Here is a 15,817-nt window from a genome sequence, read left to right as displayed (position 1 = left end):
CCGGGTATTAAAGCGCATTGTCACGCAGAACCATCGTACCACTGCGGAGCAAGTGACGGAGGAACTCAATCAGCACCTCCCCCACCCTGTTTCGACAAACACAGTCCGCAGCGAATTACATGACATGAACTTACGGGGTCGTGTTGCACGGGCCAAACCGCTCATCAGGGACCATAACGCTTTCGCACGCCGCAAATGGTGCCGCGATCATGCAACTTGGACCGTTGAGGACTGGAAACGTGTGAGATGGTCAGATGAGTCATCCTTCACTCTATTCCAAACCACGGGCCGTGTTTATGTGTGGAGAACGCCCAAAGAAGCTTATGATCTGCAGTGTCTCCGCCCAACTGTGAAACATGGCGGCGGCTCGGTGATGCTGTGGGCCGCCATATCATGGTTTTCATTGGGTCCTGTGGTCACACTTAGCGGACGAATCACTGCCAACGATTATGTCGCAATTTTAGGAGACCACTTGCATCCTATCGTCCGGATGTTGTTCCCGGACAATGACGCCATCTTCCAGGATGATAATGCACCCATTCACACAGCTGGCGTTGTTGCAGCGTGGTTTGAGGAACATCGGGATGAAGTTCAACACCTACCCAGATCTCAACATAATTGAACATCTGTGGTCCGTCTTGGAAACACGACTCCGGCGACGATTTCCACTTCCATCCTCTCTCACAGAACTGGCCGATGCCCTGCACGAGGAATGGTGTAAAATTCTACTTGCTACCATTCACGACCTCTATGCCTCCATCTCACGTAGCATCAAGGCTGTTCTGAAGGCGAAAGGTGGCCCGACACCATATTAATCTGGTAAGTTGCAATTTCGTTCAGGTGTTTCCATTTTTCTAGATATTTATGCCAAAAATAAATTATAGAATTAATTATTAATTAAATAACGGAGTTTTACTGTAAACAGGATAATCATGCTACAAATTTAGCAGAAATATGTTATTTTGAACCTTACATACTCCTAAGCAGTTACCACGTACCCCAGATTTAATTCCACTTTCTTTCAAACTGCTACCGATATCTATCTGGTGTCTTGATACATGAAAGTTTCTGCAAATGTAGTACATTCAAATAATAAATTTTGACTCCCGCTCCCACTTAAAACACGCATTTGAATCAAATTTAACATGATATAAACCCAGTGTGAGATAACTGAGAATCATTTAAAAATTCATCTCAAACGGTTCAGCTGTTTTCTCGTGATGAGATTAGATACAAGATCCTTTTCATTTTTATATAATAGACATAACTACAATATTAAATACACTCTCCCACGAATTTAAAAATCGATTATATTATAATTTTCATTTTGTTATACACGTCTCCAAACAACTTACAATCAGAACCATGTCAGTTCTTCTATTATAAAATTAAGCAAACTTCGGGAAATATGTATAAGAATCACTAGTACGACTTCGACGTCACAGAGTATTTCAACATACTCTGTTCAGCAGAATTAAAGCATTTACAAGGATAATTTATCAACTGAAAGTCTTTCAAGAGCCTTAAATTGGAAAATTAAGTAAAGCACTCCAGGATTTTTCAGAAGCAGGAGAACCATGAATTCTCACGCATTAGTAATTAATATAAATTCAGCATTAATACGCATACCGAATAAAAGCTGGATCTTTATGTTTTTTGTTGCCAACTTACGTATGAATTAAGAAGTACATTATATATAAAGTAAACCAACAATGCTCTTATGCCATCCAAAGAAACGTTAAAGCAGAAGTTTAGGCCTATTACTACTGTCTGCACATTTGGTACATATATATCTTAGAAATAAAACACTCACCTGTTCTTGTGTTGGAATTAATGTTTCATTTTCTAAAGCATTTGTAATTAAGAAGGCTCCGAGGCTCTTTCTCCCATGATAATCAAAGTATTCTAGAACTGGACCATAATGCTGCAGTTGTAAAACTGTGAGCAAATTATTGTAGTTGTCAACAGGAATCTTCATCAACTTAGTCAGTTCACGAGAAACTGGACTATTGTATTCAATTCTAAAACAGAAAGCAAACAAATGCATTTGAGTACCAATGCTTACGACTATCTTTAATATTTTTCTGCTTTACTAAGAGTTAAAGCGACAGAAAATTCCAACAGATACTTATTATTACCTAATGGAAACATCATTTCTACAAAGTCACAATAATCTTTCTCGGTGTTCATACAATTCTGTCATCACTCTCTCAAATCCTGAACTTCTGGCGAAAGCATCAGTTTATTTTAATACTAAGTCATTGTGGACCACAAGAATATGCAATCCTACATTTTTGATGACTGATAAGGATCATTTCTTCGCATTTCTCGTGACAAATCGATTTATGAACGTCCATTTCGCTAGTTCAAACTGAAATGAACTGTTGGTTGATTTTTTAGTTTAATGTCCCTTGTGGATCTACAGATTAACGTGGAATCCAAACCCTCGAGCTCCCACCAAGAATCGAATCCGGTCTCTCGCGCCAAAGACGTACGTTAAGCACATACCATGAGAGAGCTCTCAAAATGAAGTGAAAGGAAATCTATTATTTTAGGTCCGCTGGCCGAGGAAGATGAACTGTAATGTAATGATAAAGTGGAAGGAAACATGAGAAATCTACAGACATAATGATGTTTATCATTATGACCTAGGATCGAACAGAAGACTTTTCACACCAGTGATAAAAGCTCTGCTACTGAGCCACTACTCCGTCTTCCCCATTTAAACTTCCAAACTATGCCACGCATAAGTATTGCAAGTCTTACGTAACGGCTATGAACTCCTGTCTACAGGTATCAGAACAAAAACAGTAAAAGAAAGCAAGAAATGGTATTTTGCAATCGATTCAGTGTCTCATTGTACAACATTTTTACAGAATTTGGAATATCGAAAAAGCTAATTAGATTAATTAAGATATGTTTAAATGAATCCCAAAGTAAAGTCCGGGTAGGAAGATTTTGTCCAAGAGCTTTCACGTCGAGAATGGTCTGAAACAAGGAGAAGCTTGTCGCCATTATTATTCAACTTTGTCCTGGAATACGCTATAAGGAAAATCAAAAGCTAGCAACCAGGGCCTAGAGTTGAATGGCATTCACCAGGTTATGGCGTATGCTGATGATGTAAATTTCATAGGGGATTATAGAAGAACAACAGACAGAAATGCAGAGGTCTTACTAAGCGCTTGCAGAGACATGGTTTTAGAAGTAAATGTAGAGAAAACTAAATACATGGAAGTTCTCGGAATCGTAATACAGCAAATTATGGATGAGTTAAAATATCAAATAATACTTTTGATAGAGTGGATACTTTCAAATACCTAGAATTAATATTAACAGACGAAAACCATATTCACGAAGAAATTACATGTCGACTAACAGCAAGGAATTCGTGTTATTATTCGATTCAAAATCTCTTGTTGTCGCGAATTCTGTCGAGGAATTTGAAGCTTAAAATATATGAAATGATACTCATGCCTACTGTTCTATATGGTTGCGAAACATGGTCGCTTACTCTGAAGGAAGAACATAGACTGAAAGTATTTGAGAATAAAATCCTGAGACGAATATTCAGACCCAAGAGGAACGGGAACTGGAAATGGCGGAAACTTCATCACGAAGAACTACATAATTTATACGATTTACCAAACATTGTTAGGGTCATCAAATGTTGGAGGTTCAGGTGGACAGGTCATGTAGCCAGGACGGAAGAAAGTAGGAACGCTTTCAAAGTCTTAACTGGAAGACCAATCGGAAAACGACCATTAGGAAGACCTAAGGCGCAGATGGGAGGACACCGTTAAAACAGATTTCGCAGAAATAGGGAATACAAAGTAGAAACTGGATTCAGTCTGCTAAGGATAAGATCAGTGAGAGCTTTTGTGAACGGGTTCTGGAGACCATAGAGTGAGTTAGTTCAGCGTCTCAAGGACAGGATTCATCTCCTCCATTAGCTCCCTATTCAAATCGAAAGTGAAAATAAACTACTTTTGGTTTCAACATTGATCTCAATACAACAATAGCGGTATAGATAGCACTATTTTATCTCCATTTTTCTCTCTCTACTAAGACTAGAAGTGGTAAAATTTTACTATTACTTCAGGTTTCAATATGACCTTCATATAACAAAAACTTAAATAGATAGCAAGAAATGTTTTCTATATGGATTTAACGTTTAAAGAACATGTTTTCTCTCTATCTCTATCCTTATATTTAAACCGAAAATGTTGCATATGTTTTACTCAACTTATTCAAACCAAAAGTTGTAGAAATCTAAAATTTCCGGTTTTAACAGTGATCGCTATAGAGACAAACGGCAATACACAGCGAGAAGCACTTTCTTGATATGAATCCAGTACCACAAAAATAAGTTTAATTTCTGACTTTATTCTTCTACTTCAACCACCGGAAGTGATAGAAATCTACCGTTGAAACCGGAAGTGATAGAAATCTACCACTTGCGGCTCTAATATTTATTTCCGAAGAGCGAAAATGAGGTGGCGAAAAACGAATTTTTGATAATGATTCAGGATCGAAAGAATATATTTCATTTCAAAAATGTTTCTTGAACTGAAACCAGAGGTAGTAAAAACTAGCACAACTTCCGGTTTCAACATTTGATTCCTATGTAATAGTATTTGACAAAGAGCTGGAAACTGTTTTGATATAATTTCAGCGTACGAAACAGGTTCCGTCTCGGATTCCCTCTACTGCAACCGAAAGTTATAGATCTTCTATTTGCTGTTTCAGGGTTGAATTTGCATATTTTGGAAGTATTCCGCAGTTTCACAATGTGAAACGAAAGTCACTCGTATACTAGGTACGTTGATTATATTTTTCGACTTCATGTAGTAACAAGTCATAAAAGTAAATTGTAAATCTGTCTATTAAAGTGAGATCAAAGTATTACAGGGAGCTAATCAGATATGATCGGAAGCCATATACTAACTAACTAACTAACTAACTCTATGGCCTATGGAACCCGGAAGTTCAATGCCGCGTTCACAAAAGCTCTCCACTGACTTCTATCCTTAGCTAACTGCATCCAGTTTCTACTTTGTATTCCAATCTCTGCGAGATCCATCTTAATATTGTCTTCCCATCTGCGCCTAGGTCTTCCTAATGGTCGTTTTCCGATTGGTCTTCCAGTCAAGACTTTGAAAGCGTTTCTATTTTCTTCCATTCTAGCTACATGACCCGCCCACCTAAGCCTCCTAGACTTGGCGACCCTAACAATGTTGGGTAAACCGTATAAATTATGTAGTTCCTCGTTATGAAGTTTCCGCCATTCTCCATTCCCATATACTTCTTATATAAAAAGCTGTGCTCTAGCCATAGGGTTATAGGGTTTACAATAGAAGATGAAGTTAGAAATTTACAAGTAGTATGTCCGTCACTGTTAAGAGAAACCAAACAACGAAACAGATACAATCATCTTCTAAATGGTTCATATTTTTCTTATCTATATATATAAAAATGAAAGTGTTTATGTTTGAGACTTCATACCTCTTGAACCACCCGACCGATCTCAATAAAATTTTCAACCATGATGAAGTTTTGGCTTGGAATGGCTGTGGTTTATCATTTCACTTTGATGGTAGAACTTAGAGGAAGGGGAGGGGACAGGAAGGTATATAAAAATGACCGATATTAGTATCGAATTCATAGTTTTCGGGGTCACTGAGACAGTGATACTTCCGATGCCGTTTAAATCCAAATTCACCCTTTATGTCCAAAATGAAATGTATTCTTCCCGTGCGAAGAATATTCTGCTAGTACAATGTAGAATTAATAGTAATAAAAACTATTCCAGCAGGATAAAAACTACCAACTGTATCAAATTCGTAACAAGTGATATACTTTCTAACGCCGTAAAGATTCGTTTCTCTCGAAAACTAAGCATGAGAATTCAATTTCCAGCACGTCATTTTGTTTATCTCGATGTGATCTCTATCACCATTAAACACAAACTAAAGTTTAAGAGTTGATTATAATCTGGGGCGTATCTCATTAATCATACAGTGTACTGTCGTCCTGCTAATGTCATGATGAAATGCTTAATTAACATCGGTATTTTCTTAATAGGTAGCATGATTATTGTACAGCACACATTTTAGGTTCACAAAATAGGAACTTAATTTTATCGATACACTTCAGAAATGGTTCGAGTTTATTATGTTCCGGTAGATGGAAATTCGGTCAAATAAATCTTTCTGAGTTAGATTATGTGTAACCCAAATGTCGAGCTTCATGTCGCCAGCTTTCTCCAAATGGCTTAACACTGTTTCGTAATGGATGTTTACATAATTGGACATAACATGACTAATTACATTTTTGCCAGAATATCATCCACTTCTCCTGTGATTGGTCACCCACTGCAAGTAGCATTTTGGGCACCAAAATTTTCAGAACGAAAGCGACTTAATCATCTTTTGGTTATTGCCTTTAAAATGTATCCTGCCCATAAAACAGTACAAATTTCTTCACGGGCCTGCGCAACATTTGCACCTTTATCAAAGTACAAGTGTAAGACATAGTGCAGCTTTGCGGGAAGTTCATTTATCTTCACGGCGCAATACCTTACGTCTAATTATAACAATTTCATCATTTTTGCACATTATCTAGCTTCAGCTGTCAAATTATGTTAGGCCTGACTTGCTGTGATTCGTATACCTGAGATTTGGGACACAAACACAATTTCCCGTAAGGTTCAATACTTTTTAGAGGACCTAATATATACACTGTCTCTATACAGCTATAAGCAATCCGTTCTTCCAGAACTATCAATTATTAGCATCGAACGACGTACTTTTCAGTACAAAGTACATCGATTTTCTCGGAAACAACACATCAGAATTTACCTTTATGCATGTCGTTTTGTTAAGTTCGATGCGATCTATCAACTGATATGTCTTAAGCTTGAACAATTAAAATATTAAGACATTAAAATATGAGAGTTAATAATAATTTTACGTTACAGCGAATAGCAATTTTCTAGGACCACAGAAACTTCAATTATATTGTGCAGCAAGACCTTCATATGCATTTAGCTCCAACATCAGTGAAAATTATCCAATTTATATGCGAAACAACTTATTTTGAATATATATATTTGAGAATATTAATGTATACTTGAGAAGTTCTTCTGATATTTCTTCAACATCCATCTAACAACTTATACAATTTATACGTAAATAATCTTCCCGCTTTCAAAGTTTAATAATTCAAGTTTATTTATTCACAATGACAAGCAACTTATGTTTAGGAAAAACTTAAAACATACGTGTTATGTCCCACGTGAAAGATGCTCAATATATGTCTTTTGTAATTTGGAACACACGAATCCGATAGTCTAATTCTAGCCACACTTCTTCCAAATCCTAGAGTCAATAGATGCAACTGATTCTTGAATGTGTACTCGAAGTTCAGTAAATTATTACGTAAGGCTGGCTCATACACTTGGTTGCAGAACGTAACCCTACAATAAAAAAGTCGCATGGATGATATCTGGCAACCGGAAAGGGGGGAGGGGGCTATCCAAAGATTTGGTAACTTTCTGTTCCCTCCTGACATTTGGTGCCTATGTGGAGGTGCCCCATTATGTCGGAAAATAAAATTTTCCATGTCCTCTTCCAGCTGCGGAAAAAGCCATGTCTGCAGCATGTGAAAGTAGAGAAGTCCTTGGAGAACATAGAGCCTACTTTTTTTTTTTTTTTTTTCTAAAGGAGTGATTGCACAAAAAACATTCACTTTGGGAGAACCACGGATATGTTCTTCGTAACAATGAAAATTTTCCAAAGCCCAGATCCTCACATTATGTTTGTTTGCTTTCCCCGAAAGGTGGAAGGTAGCCTCATTACCAAACACAACTGACTCAATGAACTCTTATTTCCTTAAGGTCCTGCATTACAAAGCAAAATTCAAGTACCTTATCCATGTCCATAGGTTTAAGCAATTGCAACAATTTCAATCGGTATACGGGTGAAATTACAAACATTTTCGCAGAATCTTCCACACTGTTGTCTTTATCAAGTTCAATTCTTTGTTTGCAAGAACCGTTGACTTTTATGAGCTTCTGGCGCAAGTCGCATGTACACAATCAACTGTTTCCTTATCGACACCTGGCCGGCCTGTTGATTTACTCTTGCAGATACATCTACCTTTCTTTAAGTTGTCTGTACCACTTCAGAACTGAGTGCCCGCTTGAACTTTGTACTGAAACTTCGTTGAACACTAACTACAGACTGCTTAACAAGAAATTCGAGAAAACAAAATACTCTCCTACTTTCATTTCCCATCATCTTGATTTACTGTCGCATTAGCGGTGGAATGCGTAACTAAACATCAGCTTTGCCAGCCACTAAAACTTTTTGAGTTTTTATTTCATTTAAGACAAGTTGCATGTCACTGTGAATAAATAAACGTGAGTTATTAAACTTTGAAATCGGGAAGATCATTTACTATAGCATATGAAATCAATGCTTGAAACCTCTGTGGTCCTTGAAAATGGATACACGCTAAGGTATCCGAAATATCGAAAATTATTAAGCTACTAGGAATACAAAAATATTAACTTTTAATAATGGATGTTATGTTCAAATACAACATGCATAAACAACTTTTTCAATGGGATTGAACGCTTCTATTAATTTTAAAATAAATTCACACAAATTATATCTAAAAAGAAAGTAAAGAATCTTGTTCTTAGTAATACTTACTTTTCAATATTCTGTTTCTGAAATATCTCCACTGTTGTATGTAACACTTTGTCTACATAATCTACTCGGTCTGGATAGCACTTGTGAGCCAAGTTAATCAAAGAAACCTGAAGAGATACGATGTCTTCTGATGGCATTTCTTGTCTCGACTAAAAGACAAAAAGAGAAAACTTGTATTTATAAATGGATTATATGTTCTACTAATACACTTATTTTTCATTGCACGTCAACAACGCTACGCTCACTTCCAAAAGCTTAAAGGAATAAATAGAATTCAATCTTCGTCTAGTTTCCAACCTCCAAATATTAATACAATTATCGTAAGTTCGTTCGCTACTAGAATTATGATATTAAATGATGACATACGATTCATGCTCGATGTTTTGTCAGGTCCCAATATCTTATGTTTGAATTTCTCATAACTTTCTACACTTATTATTTTCAATACAAAATACTACTTATTGTACCTTCTTTAATTTAATTCTTGCTATACACACCGAGAATCATTCGTTTAGTGTTCGCTTCCGTGACACCACATAGAATAGTTTTTTTTAGATAAATTTCTCTGAAAAGATCAAGAACTTCCTTTTTTCCGTCCTTATCGTAAGTACTTGAACAATTTGAAGCAAAAAACGTGCATTTTTTAAACTATTACTTTGATTGGCCTTGGAATGACATAGATACTTAAACCAAATGAAACAATGAATACTATAAGTAGTTATCAAGCTATACTAAATAGCACAAAAATTCTTCCGACTACAGATAAAAAAGTTAAATAGCATGAAAAAAATCCTCTTTTAACACTTTAATAATCCGGTATATTAGTTTCATGTTATTTCTAATATTTTATAATGATTATAAACTCTTGAAAAATACACATCAATGACTTTAAATTATGTATCTCCTAACACAAAATTTTACGAACTTTTTTTTTTTTTTTTTTCCAAGTGAACTCGACGAGTCAGCAACAGTACATGGTCGCAAGAGAGTAGTGCCCTCTTCCGTGGTTTGGAATAAACTTTTTTCTTTTTCTTTTAAGTGTAACGACCCAGCCTGTGATTATTATACGAATATGTTGTTTATCAAACTGTTTTTTATAATAAAAATATCGCACTATATTCATGCCAATATGATACTTATGTTTTATAATTTATTTATTTCCTTTTCATTATTAATTTTCTTCCAGTCTTTCTTACACATATTGTTCGTAATGAACTTTAAAGAGAGAAAAAACTGTGACTGAGCGGAAATCAAACCCGAGCCTCTGGCTAAATGTGCTGCTAATTCCCACACCAGACAGACATATATTAATCTTGAAAAAAGGTGTTCATCGGTTTAACAGAAAATTGGATGTTTTCTTCATGTTTTAATATATAGAGTGAATTATTTATCTTGGTACGCCCTTGTAACTTATAAATCAACAGATACAAACCGCTGAAATTTGGTACCATGCAAATACCCAGAGGGAGACATTGCTCGACATACTGTGCAATACAAGCAGACTTAAAAGTGTAACCAACTCAACACAGTCATATTTTTCAAATAGCATTACGTCAGGTTACTATATTTCAAACCTGCATGTAAAGCGAAAACTTACAATTCCATTCCCACACCAGACAGACATATATTAATCTTGAAAAAAGGTGTTCATCGGTTTAACAGAAAATTGGATGTTTTCTTCATGTTTTAATATATAGAGTGAATTATTTATCTTGGTACGCCCTTGTAACTTATAAATCAACAGATACAAACCGCTGAAATTTGGTACCATGCAAATACCCAGAGGGAGACATTGCTCGACATACTGTGCAATACAAGCAGACTTAAAAGTGTAACCAACTCAACACAGTCATATTTTTCAAATAGCATTACGTCAGGTTACTATATTTCAAACCTGCATGTAAAGCGAAAACTTACAATTCCATACCTGTTGCAAACTAAAAACGCTACAGTATCACAAACATAGAAAAACAATCAAATTTTGAAGGGTTCCGAAACAGCAATAATGCAAATTATATGAATGGGGTAATATACATCCAAATACTACGGTTATCATATGACATATTTCGAACAAGCAGAAACAAAGTTAACAAGGAATTGAAAATTTGAGCATATTCAAAGAACTTTATTTTAAAAAAGTGTTTAGATTAGTATAACACCTAATTCGCATATGCTTTTCAACAGACATAAATCCGTTTAAATCAATGATGTCTCAAACCGTTCCGGACATATTAAGAAAATGGTGAAATTCGATATGTTATTTCAAATGGTGAAAGGGCTTTTGAAAACAGTCAAAATTTTAATCTCTTGTATTTTTGTTTTCATTCATTCATTCGAAATCCACGATATCATGACCATAGTATTAGACACTAAAGTACTTTGGATGTGCACTGCGCCGTTCGTCTTACTTGCGCTATTACCACTACAAAAAAATTGTAAGTTCGTGATGCTGTAGTGTCCTTAATTTGCAACACTGAATAACAAATATTATATTGTAAGTTTTCGTTTGACATGTAGATTTCACATATGTAATAATCAGAAGTAGTGTATTTGAAAAAAATATGATTTTAAGATGGCTTGGTAACCACTGTGATACCGCAGAGCATGTAAACGAATGTCTCTATCGATTTTTTGCGTGGTTTAAAATTTCAGAATTTTTTGTCTATTAGTTTAATAGTTAAAATGGCGTATCAAGATATGTAAATGGACTACCCCGTATACAAAGTGTCCACATTCGTTACTATTCCTCTATCCCATGTAAAACGAACTTCCATTACTTCACATTAGTTACTATACTATATTCACAAGTTAATCAGCAATATTTTGCTGCAGATGAGATAACATCCACGTAAGCCATATTGGGAATTATCCACGAGAGAGTTCGTAAATTCAATAAATTAACTAAAAACTGGTTATTTTACAGGGGTTCACACATGATTCAAATATTAACTTAAATTTTGGTGTATATATATATATATATAATTGCCGGAATTTGGATGGAAATTTTATTTGTCATTTTCATTAACAGCAATTACTCTTGAAACCTCACTTAAATCACATATTTGGAAGTTTATTACAAATTCACGTAATTAAAATATAGTTATGTTGCATATACTAATAATGCATCTGTTTTAAACTTAATGCATGAATTAAACGCAAACTAATAATACATCTATTTTATTACTTATATATTCATATATATATATATATATATATCTTACAGTTCCACAAAACTACACTCAGCATTCGGAATCGTAAATTGGCTTAAGCGTATAATTCTTCGGTCTGCCGTATAAATCCTTTTGTTTTTCTTTATTAAGTTTGATCACTAACGCGTGTTAGAATTTTACCATGCAAAAATAGTGCTAAGACAATAAATACCTGTATAATCTGTGCAACCTGTTCTGAAAAGACGTCAAACAATCTTATGTCAGTTGGAATCCCAGAATCTCCTCTTTGAGAAAAAGTTGCTAATCTATCGATGAGAGCAATGATGATATTCTTTACGTTCACACCATTTTGAAGTTCCGCACATGCTTTCAGGAATGAATTTAAAGTCTGAAGATGAAATTCATCAGGGAAAACCTACAAATAAGAAAAAAGGTCTCAATGTGAGTTTACAGTAAAAAGAAAAAGAAACAAAATCAGTAATAACACCGACCTATCTCTCTGCTAGAGTAAAATTACGCTTAACATAAACTTACTTCTTCTAACATCCTCTTTGAAATTTTTCTTACTATAAATTCGTAGTTAAGTAGTATGTACACTCATGTCCAAAATTATTGTCGCATGTCTACAAATGTGTTGTTGTAGGAATATAATTTGATAAAAAATTCGCCCGGTATTTCTTATAACGTTAGTATGTGTATAATCGGCAGACATGTGGAAAATTTCATGTCAAAATAAAATGAAATGAAACCTTTGAGTTTTACGTCCCACGGTTATGCCGGTTAGGCTAAAGGAGACGGTGATGATGAGTAATGAATGAAATGGTGGAATGAAGAAGGGGGAGGAAACGGGAGAACCCCGAGGAAAACCAAGCACACAGTTTGTCCACCACAAAGTTCACTTGGCGGGGGCTGGGATCGAACCCGGGACCCCAAGCACCAGAGGTGAACGCTCTACCACTGAGCCACCGCGTTCTATAAAACAATGGGACATCTATTAGCTCAATATGTTCCCATCATATGATCTCGTGCTATCCTGAAGTTAATATCCGATATATATTTGACGAACTGTTACGGTACTAGAACATTTGTTCATGTAAGTCTGTGGTGGACAACATTGTGTCCGTGGTCTCCAGTTTTCTCTCACACACTGATGATTTCAGATCTCCTTTGCGGGGAATTTCAATACAACGGATATCAGCTGCGCAACGATAACAATGCGGGTCCGCTTATAAAAAACATAATAGTGCACGAACTAAATGACTTAGAAATAGTTATGCCATACTGTGGGAGACAAACAAGCAAATTAATGCACTAAACACAGGTCTGCGAAATGAAACTTTTTTTTTTCCCTGATACCTTGCAAATTTTTGCTGATTCTTACGTAGTTTTACGTGCTGAAACCAAAAATGACCTCTATTTTTCTACATCACGTCAGATTTAAGGCAAATTAATAAAATTAATATAAATTATGACATTTTCAGCTGAAAAAAAATGCTCTGAAATGTACTTGCGGGAAAATTTGGTGAATACGATTAATCTACTTGTTAGTAATAGGGCAAAAACAATTGTAAACTGCAATACGATATGTATTGTATTCACGAAATAGGAATAGTAATGTAAAACTACATCTCAATTACGCTTATGTGCTTCTTTTCTCCTTGCAGACGTCTTTTCGTGTCTTTCCATTTGTGAGATGTTAATCCAACAACAGTCTGTCATCATGTTAACATTCCACTTTCCTCAATATCTTCTTTCCATCACCTTCAGGATCTGATGGAACCATTCACCTTATTCTTCAATATAATCCCCCCAGCTTTCAGGGAAGTAGTCTACATGAGAATTTAAAAGCTTTACACGCTGCCAACATATTTTGCACAACCTTTCTGTAATTTGGTATCCTCTGATTGACAAAACTTTTTCACTGCTTCCACGAAGGTAATACAAGCACTTTTCTGTTTCACTCATAGTTTCAATGAAACAAGAGTCGGCCACGAGTTTCCTTATATCAGGCTCAGTCAAAATTCCCTCCTTCAGTCTTCCATCTGATAAATCTGGAAACTTGAAGCACAGATACTTGAAGCATTCCCTATCTTTAGTAAGAGCTTTGAATAACTACTTCACAAGTCCTAACCTAATGTGAAGCGGTAATGGAAGAACTTCATTAGCAGGGACTAGGCTCTTCCTCACAACACTTGCTACTCCAGGTTGAAGAGAATCTCCTCGTGGCTACTCTTTTATGGTCCAGTGATTTTCCTTGGCACGGCTGTTGCATAAGCAATAAGCAAAAGAAACTGAGATATTTAGTATATCCTGATTATTGTTCTAATTACACAGAAAGCATTTTAAAGTCAATACATACCAACCACCCATATTCTCCATATCTTATTTTCTCTAGCACTAATTTTAGATTCTCAAATGTTTCTCTTAGATGAGTGGAGTGGGCAGATAGAATTGATGCATATGTATTGCCGTTATGAAGAACAGCTTTCAGGCTGTTTTTAGATGAATCGAGGAACATCTTCCATTCACATGAATTACAATACACTGTTCCATTAATTCACAAACATCATTACAATACACAAATGCGTACTATGGAAGAAACACTTTTTCAAGAAATCGTTATCACGAAAAAGTTGTACTTGGCGGATATATTTATTTTTTTATTTTTATTTAAGTTTCAGTCGAGAGTCTAATAACTAAGCATAATCCTTAGGCAGTCTCAGATCCCTAACTAGGTCATTCAACTCCTCTTGCGAAAAAAGTTCGGGTTGTGTATCCAAGTCATATTTAGGATAATCAGAAACCACCTGGTTCAGCTGGGCCCGTTTCTTGTCCGAATCCAACTTTATATTTTCCAACGTAGTGGGAAGGGTTGGCGTAGGTATGTCAGCATTATGTGCAACCGGACGTATTGCAGATCGAAGGTTAGAGTATAAAATGGAATTCTTGTTTTTCTTATTGAATCTTGTCATAACACACGAACAGAACTAGCAGTCAGGTTTTGCTGTTCACGCCATATCATTGGCACTCCAAAACGAAAAGCATGCTTAGCACTATATCAAACTACAGTTGAAAATTTTCAACACATTTCCACACTTTATGGAGCGCCCAAGGCTTGTCCTGATACCCCAGTTTTATACCGAAACAAAGTACCCCCTTTTAACAAAATCCGTGATGTTGTTTCTTTAATATATTCTCATCAAAGGTCTAACAAAAACTATCCAATGAATTAACAAATCCTCTTGTAGCCACGACGCACTCGAACGTTACCTAATAGGAGCCGACATCAACAAAGACCAACTAAAGAATGCAGCATAACCTTGATAAATCTAGCTGTAGTCACTAACTACGAGTTAAAACTGGTTTGAACCAGTTAGTCTACTCTTTATTATGTTGGTTAGTGATAAGCATGAAGGAAAACAGATACCTATGTTGAAAGAGTACAGATTTTATTGGTTTAACATATATTTCCGCAAAAATGATGTTTCTTCTGTCATGCTTTTCAGATGGAGGAGTCTGCCCCTTTCCCCAATCACATGCCTTAAATACACCAACTGAGACGCATTTGCAAAAGCCTTTTTATGTATATCAGAACGAACTATACACTATCCAGAGTTTTCGTGTTTAATTAACGCAACTTTAAGTCATACATTTTAATTATATGAATTACTCTGATTATGGTTATGATTATGATGATGACTTTTTGGGAAAACATGACGTGAGGGCCAATTTCTGATATTATTTTCGGACTCCGTGTTCCAAAATCTGCAAGAAACGACCAAAATATCGCGGGCAAAATTTTGGTCGCGGAAATGTGTTATCATTACTAGATTTATCCTATATGTGGAAGTTTTTCAAGTACTTAGCAGATAAATTATTAATATTTTTTTTTTTTTTATATTAATACAGATGACAGAAATTCAACTTTCAGTG

At 35.6% G+C, this 15,817-nt stretch overlaps 1 protein-coding gene across 1 annotated transcript in view; it reads right to left on the bottom strand.

The window, feature by feature from the left end:
- The window catches only part of Vps35 (Vacuolar protein sorting 35), a gene marked incomplete at its 5' end in the record, with an annotated part of 69,754 nt that overhangs the window by 22,107 nt on the left and 31,830 nt on the right, over nt 1-15,817 (bottom strand). Inside the window, 3 exon segments of the mRNA XM_081744264.1 lie at nt 1,814-2,021; nt 8,715-8,863; nt 12,096-12,299. Coding sequence (XP_081600390.1) covers nt 1,814-2,021; nt 8,715-8,863; nt 12,096-12,299 — 561 coding nt within the window.

Source organism: Thermobia domestica, chromosome 2 (genome assembly GCF_964235325.1).
Source record: "Thermobia domestica chromosome 2, izTheDome1.hap1.1, whole genome shotgun sequence".
Taxonomy (NCBI): domain Eukaryota; kingdom Metazoa; phylum Arthropoda; class Insecta; order Zygentoma; family Lepismatidae; genus Thermobia; species Thermobia domestica.
Note: the sequence above shows the minus strand (reverse complement) of the source record. Positions and strands in the feature narration are given on the sequence as shown.